The sequence below is a fragment of the Cynoglossus semilaevis genome, chromosome 18, assembly GCF_000523025.1.
Source record: "Cynoglossus semilaevis isolate Cse_v1.0 chromosome 18, Cse_v1.0, whole genome shotgun sequence".
NCBI classification, from domain to species: domain Eukaryota; kingdom Metazoa; phylum Chordata; class Actinopteri; order Pleuronectiformes; family Cynoglossidae; genus Cynoglossus; species Cynoglossus semilaevis.
In genome coordinates, this window is record NC_024324.1 from 4,869,437 (window position 1) to 4,885,539 (window position 16,103).

Sequence of the window (16,103 nt, forward strand, 5' to 3'; positions counted from 1 at the left end):
GACCTGTAATGTTGAGAATGATTGCATTGGAACAAACTGTAATCACTTACACTTGAAGAAAAACAATACTGGTGTAAAAATTTAGCACATATTTCAGGTAAACCATGAGGACGCCTAAATAATATAAGGTTTAATTTTCTAAACACAAGTTAATGGTATGTCCACTTGACTATGTTGTAAAATTGTGTGAAAACATTTAAAAATGGTTTCAGTTAAAAGTACACAGCAGTTTATGAGATCCTTGTGCAAAATGTAGATACATTGTCTTTGTTGTTGTTTTATCTACGTTTGTGTATAATTTAATTTTCTACATTACAGCCAAATCTACTTACGCATCTCTTATTTTACCTCTCCCTAAAATTTTCATAATTATGCAGATTTATTGTCCCCTGTGGTTAGTGGAAAACTGCAGTTAAAATCCTTGTAAATATTAGTAGACACTATTAAAGGTGATTCTGGTTCTGACAAAAAAGAAACTTCCAGAGTAAGTTTCTGTGGGTCTGACATTTATTTCTGCTCTCCACTTCAGAAATCTTAGATGAAATTCTTAATTTACTCTCTCCATTATCTAGGTGTGTTTATGCTCGTGTAAAGCATGGTTAACATTTCAGTTTTGGGTCCATTGCCAGTGAATTCACACAAACACTGGGGCTATGAGTTTTCTGTGTCTGTAGGTTCAACCCTCCACTGCTGGAAAAAAAAAAAAGACACACCCTGGGGTCTGTGATTGGTCGGGGGGCTTGGCCAATCACAGAGAAGCAACCGGGCACCGTACTACTGCTGCTGGCTCGGCCTAAACGCGCTCATTCATTGGCTCCTGGACTCTAGTATTCTATATGAATCAGCGCGCCAACTATGCATTTGTGCTTCACACGTTTCCTCCCTGAGCTGAAGACATAAGGATGGAACGAAATCTGAGTCCGAGAGCCAATCCGCGCCTCCTTTTATAGCCGCTCCCTCAGAAAACTTTTCTCAGACTTTTAGATCCATTTACACACACGTGAATGGATACTTTTTAAAGACAGACACATTAAAACTCCACTCCGATCATACTTTCTGTGTAATTTCATTGTTAAATAATTTGTTTCTAACTTTTGGAGTCACGCTGTGCATCTATGAATTACTCCTGCCCCCAGCGGTAAAAGCCATAGATTTTTTCCATATTGATCTGTATGTAATATATTTATCCGATGCAACCGTAATTCTTCGGTGAATTTTGATTTTTCTCACAACCCACTTTAGTCGTAATGAATTATTCCCGTTGTAAATCCCTTTAGGACAGTAGATCAGTGCGCCTGTGATCAAGAGACTTATAGATGCCCAATGGTTTAAATAGTATAGAGGCTGCAGTCGTGGCTGTCGGTTTGGATGAACGGACGCATGGCTGCTGCCGTGAGAGAGTGTGTGTGAGTGAGAGAGAGAGGGGGGGAGGGGGGTGCATATGTGTGTGAGTGTTTGTGCAGAGAGAGTGAATGTATCGCTGAGGAATGTACAGAAAGTGTCCCCGCCCCCCGAGTTTCTCCACGGACAAATTCCATAGGGGGAGCAGACATAAAGTTCCAGACCAGACTGTTTCCATATATGTGGGGAATGTTCCTGCAGCAAGGGGAAGCAACGGCACAGTCTAGGCTGTTAAACATAGTCATGGATGGAGTTTTTTTTTTAGAGAGAGGAAGAGGTAGAGGGTGGAGGGAGGTGGGGTGTATACGTGAAAAACGCAGCTTATGGCCAAAAAGTTTCAGCTTCGTGCCATAGTCTCTCCAAGATATAGTCTACGGCCGCCACGCGAAAGGCTTTGACATATAGGCTACACTCAAATCCAGGAATTCTGTCCTCGGGTGAGACTGCTCTGTTTTGTTTGTTTTTTTATATTTTAATAATAGGCACTCCAAATATTTAATATTGTATTCTTTCCACATGGGTGGTTACCATTAAATCCTCTGACTGGTCGCTATAGCCACAGTCGGTCACAGAAGCACAGACGTGCGCCATGTTAAAGCAAATCTGGAACCTTTAACTGTAAACACTACCTGATGGAAAGTCTTTTCAACTCTGTCTAAAATGTAACTTTTTTTTGGTCAGGATAATATTCTACAGCACATCAAGTTCACTATTCTAGGATCCAAAACATACAAATGTATATTTATAAAACCCTCTACAGATTCCATGGAATGACTCCATCAAGTCAGTAGAAAATGGCGGTTTGTTTCTTCTCAAAACACGACAGGAAATATTCTTGGCTTTAAAGCCTACTTTTTTCTACCCCACAAAAAATTAATAAGGAAATGTAGATTTTTTTTGCCGATAATTTGAATATTAAAAAAAAGAAAAAAACAAAAACAAATGAGAGAAACAGTTAGAGTTATTGTTTTTTATACTGTTTGCACCCAGAAGACGTATTGTGGAAAATTATTTGAAGTATTTTGCTAATCTACGTCAGCAAACGATTTTCTAAATGCTAATGCATATTTTAAAAAGAAACATTTCATTTTTTTGTTAACTTTTTTTGCTTATCTCAGACAGACATCTGCCATTATCCATTGCTATACGTTTTTACTGGAATTTCTTCTGGTAAAAATTTGAAATTTAATGTAATATGGTGATGTTCTGTGCAGAATTAGTTATTGCTAAAAGGTGTAAAGAGTATTTGTTTTAGTCAACCATTAAACAGAAATGTGTAGATTATACTTTTTTGTGCATAAATGTATAAACTATTGTAACCAACGTGAATTTTCCATACATTCTTGCTGTTTTTACAAACATTTAAAATGTGCTCTTTACATAGCTTTTTACCTGACATTCCTGTGTATGTTTGCAGACTTGTGTTGCTCGTGAAGCTTTAATGTACTGTAACGTTTCAGCTTTGCGTCACTTTTACGTCAAGATTTCTGTTGTTGAAAGTTCAGGTTTTTAAAACATTTTCTAATTAGTTTTAACAGTTTGTGTGATTTTGAAAATATGCTTAAATAATTTTAAAGCTAAAAATTAATTTAGAAATACTGTTGTTGTTTTTAAGGGGTGTTTGCGGATTTAAAATATTTATCAGACTTGTAGTTTTACACACTTTGTAGTTTAAACTGTGTTAAACTATTGAATATGGGGTGAAATAGAGTTGAACGTGTATTTTTTCCCAAGTGAAAGTTTTGTAAATAAATGCTAATATGTGTACATTAGTGTTTTTTATCATCATTTAAAGTAATAATGAATTAAAGCAAAACTGTGTGGATATGCTGAAATAAAAAAAGGTGATTATTTAAAAGATATGTTCAAGTATAAACTTTCCAAATGAATAAATCTTATTAATGAAGTTTTTGTTTGTGGTTTGTCACTTTAAATAAACTAAAGATATGAAATGTGTGCTAATTGTTGCAATAGTTTGTTTTAAAGTTGATAATTATAATTTATATAAAGCAAAACAAACTGAACTCTAAACAAGTAATGAACACGATGAACTAGTGTGTAATTTGTGAACTTAAGCAGATAAAACTAGAAATACATATGTAAATAAACCAATAATATAGTAATTTTACTTTAAAACATTTCGCAACAATTTAGCAGCAAACAAGTAAAACATAATGCCTTCTGATATTATCCTAATGAGTTTGATTACAAAATTTGCATATAATTTAATCCCATGCCAATATCCATGTGTGTTAACTATATAGAACACATTCATGTGGTCTTTTTCTGATAACCTTCAGGCATTGTCCTGTACGCTTGGGATTCCATGCTCCCTGTCCGTATGTGATTAAACCTTTAAGCCACAGGTCACAGCTGGGGCATGGGGAGTTGACTATAATAAACTTTAGAGCCCTACACTTTGAAAAATGTGCTAGGTTTCTTAGAAAAATTGAGAAAAGATGGCATGGTATATTTTATGTAGATTAAAATGCTCTGCCTGGGTTTGGTTCCAGAATGTGGCCCTGATGTGTATCATTGCAAAGCAGCAGACTCTCACTGCCAGGAAATGGTTCACAAAATCCAGATTTTTTTTCCTTTGATGCAGAAAATAATGCACATGTCTCTGTCTGAATATCTGATTCCAAGTTCTTCGGGTGAGTTAGCGCTGCAGGAGATCACTCCTTATGAATAGCCATTCTGTCCCCTACTGGTCACCCTATTGGTGGATAGCTGCTGCCGTGACATCCATGTCATTGTGCCGTTTCAGTAAAAGAAAATTTAGCAGTTTAACAATAAAACTTAACATCTCAAAAGATCAAGGTTACTTTAAAAAAAATGTGTGCACCTGCTGCGTAAAGTAAAAACTGGTTAAAAAATTACAGCCTACACTCAAAATTTGTTTTAACCTACATTTTAGTGCAAAAATCGACCAGAAAAGTGGTTTACAAGACACCCAACTGTGGCCTTGATTGAGTTCAGTTAAAAAGAAACACTTCCACATCCTGTTTAATCTAGGAGTCACTGGGATTGACTTGGGAAGTCTTAATAAAGGCAGAACTTGTGGGCCAAACAAAGGTGTTTCCTTTTTTTAAACCCTTCATATAATCCACCAACGTATGATCTAAATGATCCAACAGTTTGATTTCTTTTACTAATGGAGCAACAGGTTGTAGTTCTGTCTCCATTCACTGCACTAAGGCAGGAGAACCAGACTGGAAACAACACCTATAACCACTGTGACAGTTCATATTTAAAGCATCAAACTAAATGTTGATCATTTGAAATCAACCATCACATGAATGTTCAACATTTGGGAAAAGTAAATGTTATGTTTCACTTGAATTTTGTATACATTTTAAACAAAGATTTGTACAATTTCTCTGTTTGGAAAAAAGCTTAGAGGACATCAATGTGACTATGTGTGAACAGACTCAACAACATGTTAACTTTACCTGTCCAAACAATGTTTAATTTCATGAGCATAAAGACAGCAATTCACCTTATAAACTTATAAACCATTGTGCTGGTATTTTCTTTTACACAAATAATTAATGCAAACCTGATAAAAATGGTATCAGACAGATCAACCTATAATTAACTGAAATCTCTGCTTCTTACCTGCAAACTCTGTCTTATGGCTTAACCAAATGGAAATCACACATCTTTCACATTCATTTCATGTTTTTGATTTTTTTTATTGTTATTAAGTCAAGTTCGTAACATAAATGTCAGTGCAAGTCTCATGAGACTATCTTGACCCCCCAAACAAACAAAAAAAAAAAAAACAACTAACAACCCCTATGGAAACAAAGGAAATCAAAAGCATCCGACCCTTCTTCGCTCATGTTCCACATGGCTGTATTGAAGGCATTTAATAATGACCATTTGTTGCACGTAAACAAGAACAATTTAAAACTCTGAAGCAAGTGATGCAGACAGGTGCAAAAAACAAATCTTTTCTGAAATCTTAATATCAAAACTCAACTACTGGAGAGAAACTCAACGATGAAACGAGCAAACTTTAGTATTGTCCTGTGAAGAGAAAAGACAAAATTCACAATGAGCACAGGAGTGAGCTGTTCTAATGTCAACATAATCATGAATGTTTTTTGCCTGCTATGTTAGTACAGTCTAACGTCTACTGTCGACAGAGTTGCGTCAGCTGCACTTCTTTGTACGGATCTTCACACTTACGTGGGCTAAAGGAGCGGGAGCGTGAACGGGAACGGTATCGACTGTAGTAGGGAGACGGTGAGCGTCGGCGGCTGCAGAACAGACATTAAGTTACACTTCTATTGTCAGGCACCAGAATTAGCAAACAGATGGCTGCACAATAGCTTATAACTTATAATTAGAGTCGTACCTGTACCTGTAATCATACTCATCATATCTGTCGTAGCGGTCATAGCCCCGGTCGTAGTAAGAGTCTCTTCCCCTCCTGCTGCTGCTGCCGCCACCACTGCCGCCACCACCACCTCCACCACCTCCACCATTGCTGTTGAAATACAAGATCAAGCTAATGATTCTGAGTATATTCTTTTACCCTCAGTAAAACTGTTACAAATTGGCTCCAGGGGGAAACAAACTTCTGACCATAATGTTTCTGGCCATGACTCAGGATGAGGCTAAAGTTCATTGTTGATGTGAATTAAATGACACAGTAACAGAAAAACTTGACAGTCTGGGTGAGTCAGTGATGAACTTACTGAGTTGGTCGCCCCATGTAGATCCCAGGTGTGGGAGTATGAGGACGTTTAGTGATAGAAAAATCTACACGGATGCGCCTGCCATCCAGCTCCATGCCATTGGCTCGCTCCATCGCCTGGAGAATAAGAGCGCGCAGAAGATGTCACAAGACTTCTGTTGAATTACTCAATTATCAAAGGCCAGTCAATATGACGCACAAAACCACTCGCCGTGATGGCTGGCTAAATGGCGTTTGACAGGTGGGGAAAGGTAGACACCTAGTGGTCAAAATATGTAATCACTTCTCTTAAAATGAAGAGGAAAAGCAAAAAAAAAAAAGTTTACAACCTTAAAGCTAGCCTTTGAAAACATAAAAAGGCAAACTATATATGTGAAAAAGCTTGATCACACATACATAGTACACACAGTCGTTCAATTGTCGAATTTATTTTCATATTGTGCTCATCTCACCTGATCTTATTTTGTCGTGTTTATAGAACACCATTAGTTTTAATATCATGTTTTACTGACGAGAAAATAAAATTATCTACTTGCCTATTGCTATTTAGCTGCTGTTGTGTTTCATACATTACACTGCCATTATTTCCTTCCGTTATTGCTGCTATTGCTACCAAACTCACATTTAGCTCAGTCATAAACAATTCTTGTCATTAGGGGGTTGTAAAGTCATTCCGATTCTGATGTATAAGAAATTTACATAACATCAACATGTGCTCATAAAACATAACTATAAATTGTGAACATTAAAATAATTACAGTTAATAAGACTAATAATAGGAGACAAGATATTATTCCTTCAGGGCAGTGACCACATGAATGACATGAATAACAATAACTTCACCTACCTCTTTGGAATCCTCCATTCTCTCAAAGTAAACAAAGGCAAAACCACGGGAACGACCAGTGCGCTGATCGTACACCACATTGACCCCAGCCAGGGGACCATAACGTGAGAACACTTCCCTCAGGTCACGCTCTGTGGTGTACAGACTCAGGCCAAACACACCCAAACAAGTGCTGGGGTCGGGGTTTGCCTGAAAGGGTCAACAACAGGGGTCAGATATTGGGGTCGTGTCTAGACGTTTCTACCAAACTCTCCAAACAATTTCTCCACAGTTTAACAGTTCAAAGACAGTGTTAATTAGTCTTACACCTTGTGCATACAACTAATTGCTTTTATTATAATATATATAAATAAATGATTATACCATTTTATACTGGAGAACAAACTTTAATGTGACCTTAGTGATACAATATACTGATTGTGTAAGGTGAATAACCCCATGCCCATCATTTAAAAGATGCCACAATCTCCCAGTCTACCATTTGCATGGTTATATATTCTATTGAAAATTGTTTGCCAATGTGGAGGGCAGACACAAGGGATGCAGAAGTATAACACCATAGGCTTATAATTAAGTAAAGATTTGAAGCAATGGACATGGATGTCTTCATGCTGGGGGCTCAAAGATCGTGCCATCTACCAAAAGTGGGGCACTGCAGAAAAAAATGTAGGAACCACTTATGTAGAGCATAAAAAGCAGCAGTTTGTTTTAAACATAACCATGAGTGGTGCTGAGATGGTCATACTGGATGAACTGTCATACAAGTGGCTTGTTTCAGATCTTTGGAGTGTGTGTTTTGTTATTATTATATTGGAGCACATGTAACAGAAACTCCATTCGGGAATGTGTGTGTAAAAGCAATTCTTCTTCATATTTTCAATCCATTGTTGTCAATTAATTGTACATTTTGTCACAGGAGGAGCAGCTTTGACCTAACCACAAACATTCCCCAACATGTTAGAAGGTCCACATACCCTAACATCAGCATCTTTGTCATGACTGTCTGATTCTTTTGTGAAGCCATGGCTCTGTTGATATAATGAAAGGATTAAAGGTTAAAAAATGGGGTTATTAAATGCCACGTGGTTTCCCACTGCATTGGCCACAATTACCTGGATACATCACTTTTATTTTAAATGGTACATATAGAAATACACATAAAAGTGCTACTAGTTTTTATCAATTAAAACACTACAACACAAAGGACATGGGTGATTAGTGTCAGGAAAAATAAACGTTACCTGAGCAGGTCACATATTCATACAAACAGCAGCCTATACAACTTTTTTTTTTACTTTTACTAACTGTTCATTCTGCCATGGTATAAAGACTGCAAGGATGCGCTGCACGAAAACACAGACAGGGGGAGCCAGAATTCTTTGATACTAGCTTAAAAAATGCAGACATGCTTGACATTTTGGAAGGACAGAAAAAAGTAAAGTTTTTATTTTCTTTATTTTGTAATTTCACACCAACACTGACAATTTTTGAAACTTTCTCTAAGAAGGTTAGATCTGAACGGTCCTTTCTTACACACAGGTTCAAGAGTATTAGTGCTGTTGTTCAAGGTTAACTGCTGGTTTAAAAAGAAAAAGAAAAAAAAGAACATGGAGCCCAACATGGCATGTTAAGCTCCTGTCTAACTTACCCTGTTGCTGCCATGACGACGGCGGTCGGACATGGGAGAATCACTCTCGCCTCTCCTGCTACGGTACTCTGGACTGAAGGAACGAGAATGCGACTTCTTACGAGAGTAGGATCGAGAATGTGAGCGGCTATGGCGTCGGTATGAGTGTCGTCTAGTATGAGACCTGAAAATAATAAATCATAAGACATCATGAACTTTTTGTTCTATTATATTGTAAATAGAGCTAAAAACAAAATATAGATAGCATACCGAGATCTCGATCGAGAGTGGGATCTTGACTCAGAATGCTTAGAGGCTCGAGAATGGCTACGGGAGCCGGACCTGCTCTCAGACTTTGCCCGAGCCGGACTGCCATGATCGGATTTAGACTGGGCCCGTGATTCCTATCGCCATAATGTCATATTAACAACTTTTGTATGGGTAAATGTATTTGTTTACATACATACACACAAAAACAAATGTAGCAGAAAATGCAGTACAAATACAATCCATTTATCTAAATATAAAGCAAATGTACTGTGAAGAAAAGGGTTAGTTTTTCAAAATTAAGTAAGTAGAACAAATTTTAGTATTTTAGCTACATACTAAAGGAATATGAAAGTTCAACCTGGGAGATTCAAGAAAAAAAAGGTAAAACATGCATCTTCATGTAACAGAAAAGAGCACAGTGAAGAGAAGACATGACACATACAGTGTATTTACTTAACCAAGAGACACATTCATTCTTCCAGATTCTTTACACGCTACTCCCTTTTCTCGGGATTTCTATCCTTCTTCATTCTTCTTTTTTCAGTTTTCTTATTTTCTGATTCCAGGTCTGTTTTTCTTTTCTTCACCCAAATTGAAACCGGCTCTGATTTTAGCCATTATACCACAAGCGCTTCTATCTGACACCATTCTTCCGTCACATTTTCCACCCTTTGCACTTCTATGTACTGCTCTGTACATGTTTTCATTAGCCTTCTTTTATCTTGAAAATTTTCTTCATCATTCTTGGATAAAACTCTTCAAATCCTTCACGACCAATAACCTTAGTGAAAAAAGAACATTTCATAAAATTAAGGTCAAAGGTTTGAGAAAAGAGATAATTTGATATGAGAACACTAAAATAGGCACAATAACATATGTATTCATATACTCAGCAAAGGTGCAAAAAAGGTCATTAATCTGAAAAACTTAACTTCAGCAAGATTTTAGATCATTTGGAGGAAAAAGCAGGCAAAGAAAAGTGGCTTCATGTTGCATCTACAGTATAAACTTATCTGACTGGAATAATAATACGTAAATATATTTTATATATTTGAGACTTGTTAGTTTAAATTATTACTTTGCCACAGATTTAAGGATGCACTGTGCATGCTAGAGTACTTAGTTATGAAGTTACAAATTGAGCTGACCGTACCTTTCTATTTAAGTATAAATAAATATATAATATCTATTGAACCAAAGTGACGATCCAGTGAGCTTATATATACATATATAATATGGGGTTGTTTACACTTATATTTCGGATATTACTCAGCCATTAAAGCGTTAAAAGATTTTCTACGTTAGATTTCTTTCAATTCATAGACAGTGCACTTTTTAAATGCTGGAGATTTTTAAAATGACACGTTATGGATTTCATGTCAGTTATTGTTGTCCTTTAACTGCCGACCAAGATATAAATCCCAGATAATTTCGAATGTCTGCGAAACACATTTTTGTCTTATATAAAATAGGATTAAGTTTGACCCTATTTCATCTTTAATTTCAGCTGCACAATATAAATCTAGAGTTAACGTTAGAGTAGACTTAAGAGCCCCTAGGAATGTTGTTGGTATATTTTAGATACCGTTTTACATATGGTGCAAAATAATTGTAAACAAAAATTAACGGCTGTTTGAAAATTACTTATCGCCCTAGCATTGTTGTTGTAATGGTTTCGTTTCAAATAATCACCTGCGGTCGGATGACCTTGGAATAATAGTGTGGGATTTAGCTAGCAATTAGCATTAGCTGAAGCTAGTAGCTGTTGCAGCGTTATGGTTAGCTACACAAAATTGAAGGGACTGGGAAGAAAGAAATCGACATTTACGCCACCAAACAGGGTAGCTACTTACCCGAGCTTCACGTTTGACCTCCTTGGTGTCACTCATTTTATATCGTTTCTTTCAAAAACAAATATAAAACACCTATATATTAATATTGAACGTTGTATTTTGCTTAGCACGTAATTAGCTACAAGATGGCGCGTGAAACGGTTTGTGTTTATGTACTGCGCAGTGTGACGTCACTACCTCTTCCGTGACGTCCCGTGGTTAGTACAGTCAGCCAGCCAGCGTTAGCTTGGAAAGCTAAATGTACAACTTGTAAAAAACAACAAAACAAAAAAAAAATAATTTTTTTTTTCAATTTTAAAATTGTTAATACAATTTTAAAACCAACTAACCATACTATGTGCCATTATGGGGAGAAAGGTGCATGATAAAAAATACTGCATTATTAAGACAAATACTGTACATCATATAAGAATTTATGCACAAAAAAGAAGTGCAAACCCCATCAAAGTGTTCCCTTATTTTCTTTGCAGATGTATTTCAATCCTGAATTTGTACTAGTTTCCAAATCACCTCTTCTTTTCTGTACTAAAAATGTAAACATAAAATAGCTTTTAATATTTCCTGCAGTCTTTTATTGTTGGAATAATGGAATAAGACCCAGGTATTAAAGTAAATGTAGAGCAAAAAGCAACATCTTCTCCATCTCACACACCTCACAGGTACACAGAAGATTCCCTGTGGGTAATTATTCACAAAGAAGCTCATCATTGCACATTGCACAAGATATTCTGCACATCACATATTCTCCTTCTTTTAAGCTGAATATGCAGCTTTTGAATAAAAGTATTAAACAGTGATTGTAGAGAACACCTTTCCATGAGGTAAATTTATTAGTAAAGCTATTTCACAGCAGCTGATCGGCCCACAACATACATTTATGGCACCACTTATAGTAAACAGACTCATTTTTTTAGTTTTCAACAACCATAAAATAAACTCAGGTTAGTAAACTCTACAAACTATTACTGCTAAGATGTCAAGATATTAGAAAGAGTGAGGGAGTTAGCATTTACCTTTATGTTCTTTAGTTTTAAAACCACATTAACAGTTTTTCACACAACCCTCAAAATTTTTTATGGATGTATTGCTCTTGTTTATTCATCGGAATGAACACATTGACCAGTTGTTTGTTTGTTATTTTACTACTGTGATGCACAAGCATCTTTCTTCTAAAGAAAAATTAATACTTCAGAGAGTGTAAAATATGCCTAGACTCAAAGCTGATGTGCTCGGTACATTAATTTACAATCACAGAGTCATAGGGAAACACAATCCCTGAACACGTGTGAGCGATGGGCCATCAGTGAATCATATCCACAGCACTCCATGGCTAAAAATGAACCTTACAGGACAGACTTCTCTAAACGTGAATAAAAACGGCTCCCTTAACAGGCAAGAGAATCACTGAATAACAGCAAAGACAAATTGCTGAAAGTCATGTTTACATTGGCAAATAGTCAACATTACATTAATTCTGCTGCAGTCACAAATGTTGTTGCATGAAACACACACACATTGGATTCAGACAGGAGTGCAAAAAGCATTCTTTGGATTATCACTTACAGTTTAACTATAGTTTTTGCGCTGGTGGCACACTGTAATATAAATTAAATGTTTCTAGATATTGTGACGGTAAGTTCAGTTCTTAATTTTGAGAGAATATATGAAAAGTTGTTACAGTGCTGCCTAGGAAGGGTTTGAAGTGTCTTTGATAGTCAATGTTTATTTCTATGTTTATATTTTTTTCTATCCATTTAAATATGATTGGGTTCAAACTGCATTATAAAACAATGCTAGTTTTAAGCCAAACAAAATCAGTAATAAAAAATATACAAATGTGATTGAAAGTCTTTGTAAAAAATAATAAATATCACCATAGTAAAGGACACAGCAGGAAAAGTCTGTTTTCTTCCTTCTGATCTTCTTGTCATTTCTGATATGCATCCCAAGTGTAAGTGGACATCCATTAGTCCCTCTATTGCTCTTTATTTGTCTCACATTGTTACATCCATGAAAAAGGCTGAAAAAGCTTGATGTGTAACAAAACGATAACAGTGATCATGGCTGGGCTCCTTGATGACGTGGTAGTCTTCGAGGCACATGTGGGTGAAGGCGGTTCTGTCCCGGGTGACTTGACAAAAGGGCGACGCCTGCAATGTGTGAAGTGTTGGGAGAGGAGGAGTTCGCCACAAGATCAATTTTCCCCTCCAGTTTGACCAACCGCGTCAGGATGTCATCCAGCAACACAGCTATAGTCCTCTTCAGATCAGCTGTGAATGTGAGATGTTCCAGAGAGATATAGAAAGTGAGATGACTCTATGATGAGTCTATTGATAGTTCTCATGTTAAAAAAAAAAATTAGTTGAGGCCAGAATACTGTTTTGCTTGTGGTTTGATTAAAAGTTTTGTTGCAATGTTTTTGGCAGTATAAGGGTAAAACATATCAGGGGTAAACACCCAGTCAGCATGGAATGATCTAATCCCAACTGCTTGGTCTGTCTTGTCTGTGATAAGGCATTAAATATTAAATACCTTTTAGGCCCTTCTGAATCTTGTTATAGTTACAGGGCTATACTAATTTTCCAGTGTATATGTCTCAATAAGTTGGGCATTAAACTGTTTATAGCACCCCCTGCAGGGAAAAAAAGGTTTGTTACTTACTCTGTACTAACCAACATTTTCTACATACTATTTATTTAAAATGAGAGCTGAATAATAATTCTGTGTAGCAGAAATTGCTTTTAAATTATTCATCTGTCAATTTAAAATTGTTAAATATTAATCAAGGTTTTCAATAAAAAAGTATTAACTCAAATGTAAACTATTGGCAGAAGGTTTTCCTGTACAAAGTACATATACATAGTCAATATACAAGAATGGGAAGACAAGTGTGGACACATCTGATGTCCCACTTTTAGGTCATGACCCACCATTTAAGAAACACTATTATTTAGTACTTTTATAATTCTTAAAAACATACCATAACCTGCCATGGAGGCTCCCTGTGACCCAACCGGTGCATTCTGGTTCTCCTCTGTCAAGACCTTGACATATCGCCGACTGAGCTCCAGTATCTGCTCACGTAGCTCGGCACTGCTCTGATGTCGAGGTTGCTGAACAGTGTAGCGTAGCAGCATCAGACCCCATACCAGGCCAAAGACCAGCAGCAGCACACTCAGCTTCTGGGACATGTTCTTCCGCAAGAGTGTACCCAGCATTGTATTTGTGCAAGGGAGGGCAAAAGTAGGGGGGCTGGAACCGAGCTGAAGCTGTCCTTTAATGAGTACAGCAACTGTTCTTCTCCTTTACCCCAGGGTAATGATTCTTTTTTCTGTATCCAGGTTAGAGTTCAAAGTCCAATGAAAACTCCAAGAGTCAATGGGGATTAGGCATCTTTCTCAAGCAAACTTAAACTGACCTGGTTTCACCATTCAATAGTTAAAGTCGTCTTGAGAACCACAAGAACATCCTGCCGATGCCAAGAACTGTGAAAGTACATAAAAGAAATCAGATGACAGGAAGTTGAAAGAGAACTAAGCCAACACCCCTAAAAGTGTTTTGGAAAGGTGCTCTAGTTTTATGATGCCTTTTATGATGCAAATGCACGAACATGGTTGACTGAATTTGCTCTGTGATTGTAGCTTCTTGACATAACTAGCTTTTATAAAGTACACATTTCCAAGTCAGGGTGCACAAAAGCTCACTCTCTGTAGCTCTTTTATTCGCCCCTAGAAATTCAATACACAGTATAGATTCCATGGGACGCATTTTAGCAGTGCACACTCATGCAGAAATGATCTAATTCCACGTCTGCAAAGGTTTTTGATTCTGCAAAATACCCCAGAGAACTGTCCACATGAAGTAGAAATTAGACTTATCTCAGTTTTCAATTTTTTACAATGACTTCATTCTTTGCTTTGCCTCTTAGGGCGTGGGAGTGTCACATCCTATTCAAGGTTCTGGGATGGGACATTGACTGAGGGAATTAATTATAAAAATAAGGTAACAGAATATGTTTTACAACACACACACACACACACGCGTCTGTCCTTTTAAGGACCCAGAGGTTAACCCTAACCCATTTCTGTCCCAGAGACTCTACAAACTCAACAGAAGACATGACTTATATACCAGATGCACAGAAGTTTTAAGAGTAACTTCTGTAAGGATCTCAGTGTTGTCATCTGCAGGGATACTGTCTTCCACCAGTTTCACAATATAACATTTTCTTTTTCATTTTAGGTGAGGCCAACCAGGCAACATATGGTCTGTTCCCTGGCAAATACATTTTTATTAAGCCTCGTCTTAAATACAGCAATAGATATGTGCACATCTGATGTTATTATTTTGAAGAAAAAGTTTTGATAAAGTTAGTTCGTCATACTAAAGCACACAGTCTTTTGGATAATGAAAAAATAAAGAAAAACTCACTCGGGCGTAAAATATTTACCTAACAGCTGTCACGTGTGGTTGAACTTAAAACAGCTAGTCCGTTCTGTATGAACTAAAAAAAGACAGGTGGTGGCGGTTTAAAAAAATAGAATACGGCAAAATCAATAATTAAAAATATGAGAAACACTGTAATATTATAAACATTCAACGTCCTCTAGTTTAAACACAGCCCTGGTTACTAACTAGCATATTGTATCTCTTAATTTAATAAGCGTCTATTAATGAAAAAACAACAATACCAAAAAGTAAAAAGAATGGACAACACCTGCTGAAGCCATTTTTTAACAGTTTCCAACTTTAGTGGCAGATTAGCTTGACGTGCTAACACGGCCACAGTCAAACTGGACTGTCAGCAAAAAAAGAAAAAAAAGAAAAACAAAAAGAAAAAAACGAACTTGTAAACACTAAGCATTTCGAATTTAAGAGACTAGAAAGGTGTCATTTTACCATGGCGTTCTGGTGTAGAGGCTGTACTGGGGCTGAAGAAGAAAATAAGACTGTGGTTATAATAACATTGAGCGTGTTCCAGCTGCTACCGCTCTGACACTCACTTGGCTGCAGCTCTGTTGCCGCTATCGTTAAGGTCGGAGCAGAAAGCCGTCTCCATTGAAGGAATAATCACAAAGTGACGTGTCGAGCTCCATGTCCGCTGTCAGCTCGACTCCTTTATATACACAAACGGGAACACTGCATGAGAGTAGGCAGCTGCTAAAACACCAAGTGTACATCTGTGCCGACTGTCATGGTTTCTCTGAAGGTCCACTGAATGCGTCATTCGCGTGGCACTGTGGGATATGAAGTCTGCTGCTCGTTTCTGAACTCAGAGTCAAGGAGAAATACCAACAATTTAACTGATTTGTCCGTGAAATTGACATGAACAGGACTTTTTTCTACAGACACTGAAAAATTATTATATAAGTAGTATATAAGTACCAGCTATTGTCAGGT

The 16,103-nt window shown here is 36.9% G+C and overlaps 2 protein-coding genes across 14 annotated transcripts; both read right to left on the reverse strand.

Annotated features, from left to right (window-relative positions):
• Positions 1 to 5,075: 5,075 nt before the first annotated feature.
• tra2a (transformer 2 alpha homolog) lies at positions 5,076 to 10,861 on the reverse strand. Of its 4 annotated transcripts, none has more exons than XM_025065135.1 (10): positions 10,704 to 10,860; positions 9,309 to 9,631; positions 8,851 to 8,984; positions 8,602 to 8,764; positions 7,928 to 7,981; positions 6,954 to 7,142; positions 6,108 to 6,223; positions 5,765 to 5,896; positions 5,596 to 5,666; positions 5,076 to 5,433 (listed from the first exon to the last, which is right to left on the reverse strand). In XM_025065135.1, exons 2-10 carry the CDS (start codon positions 9,318 to 9,320, stop codon positions 5,423 to 5,425), a joined length of 882 nt encoding a protein of 293 aa, XP_024920903.1. In that variant the 5' UTR covers positions 9,321 to 9,631; positions 10,704 to 10,860; the 3' UTR covers positions 5,076 to 5,422. The 4 variants fall into 4 exon arrangements, with proteins under 4 accessions (XP_024920903.1, XP_024920905.1, XP_016896887.1 ...); XM_025065137.1 differs by having other exon boundaries at positions 9,293 to 9,631; XM_017041398.2 differs by lacking the exon at positions 9,309 to 9,631 and having other exon boundaries at positions 5,771 to 5,896; positions 10,704 to 10,861.
• Positions 10,862 to 11,500: 639 nt separating this feature from the next.
• Positions 11,501 to 15,920, reverse strand: ccdc126 (coiled-coil domain containing 126). 10 transcript variants are annotated; one of them, XM_025065144.1, is made up of 5 exons: positions 15,707 to 15,920; positions 15,603 to 15,634; positions 14,122 to 14,188; positions 13,684 to 14,034; positions 11,501 to 12,973 (listed from the first exon to the last, which is right to left on the reverse strand). In XM_025065144.1, exons 4-5 carry the CDS (start codon positions 13,919 to 13,921, stop codon positions 12,762 to 12,764), a joined length of 450 nt encoding a protein of 149 aa, XP_024920912.1. In that variant the 5' UTR covers positions 13,922 to 14,034; positions 14,122 to 14,188; positions 15,603 to 15,634; positions 15,707 to 15,920; the 3' UTR covers positions 11,501 to 12,761. The 10 variants fall into 10 exon arrangements, with proteins under 10 accessions (XP_024920912.1, XP_008329500.1, XP_024920911.1 ...); XM_008331278.3 differs by adding an exon at positions 15,154 to 15,207 and having other exon boundaries at positions 13,684 to 14,188; XM_025065143.1 differs by adding an exon at positions 15,154 to 15,207 and having other exon boundaries at positions 15,603 to 15,920.
• Positions 15,921 to 16,103: the final 183 nt, after the last annotated feature.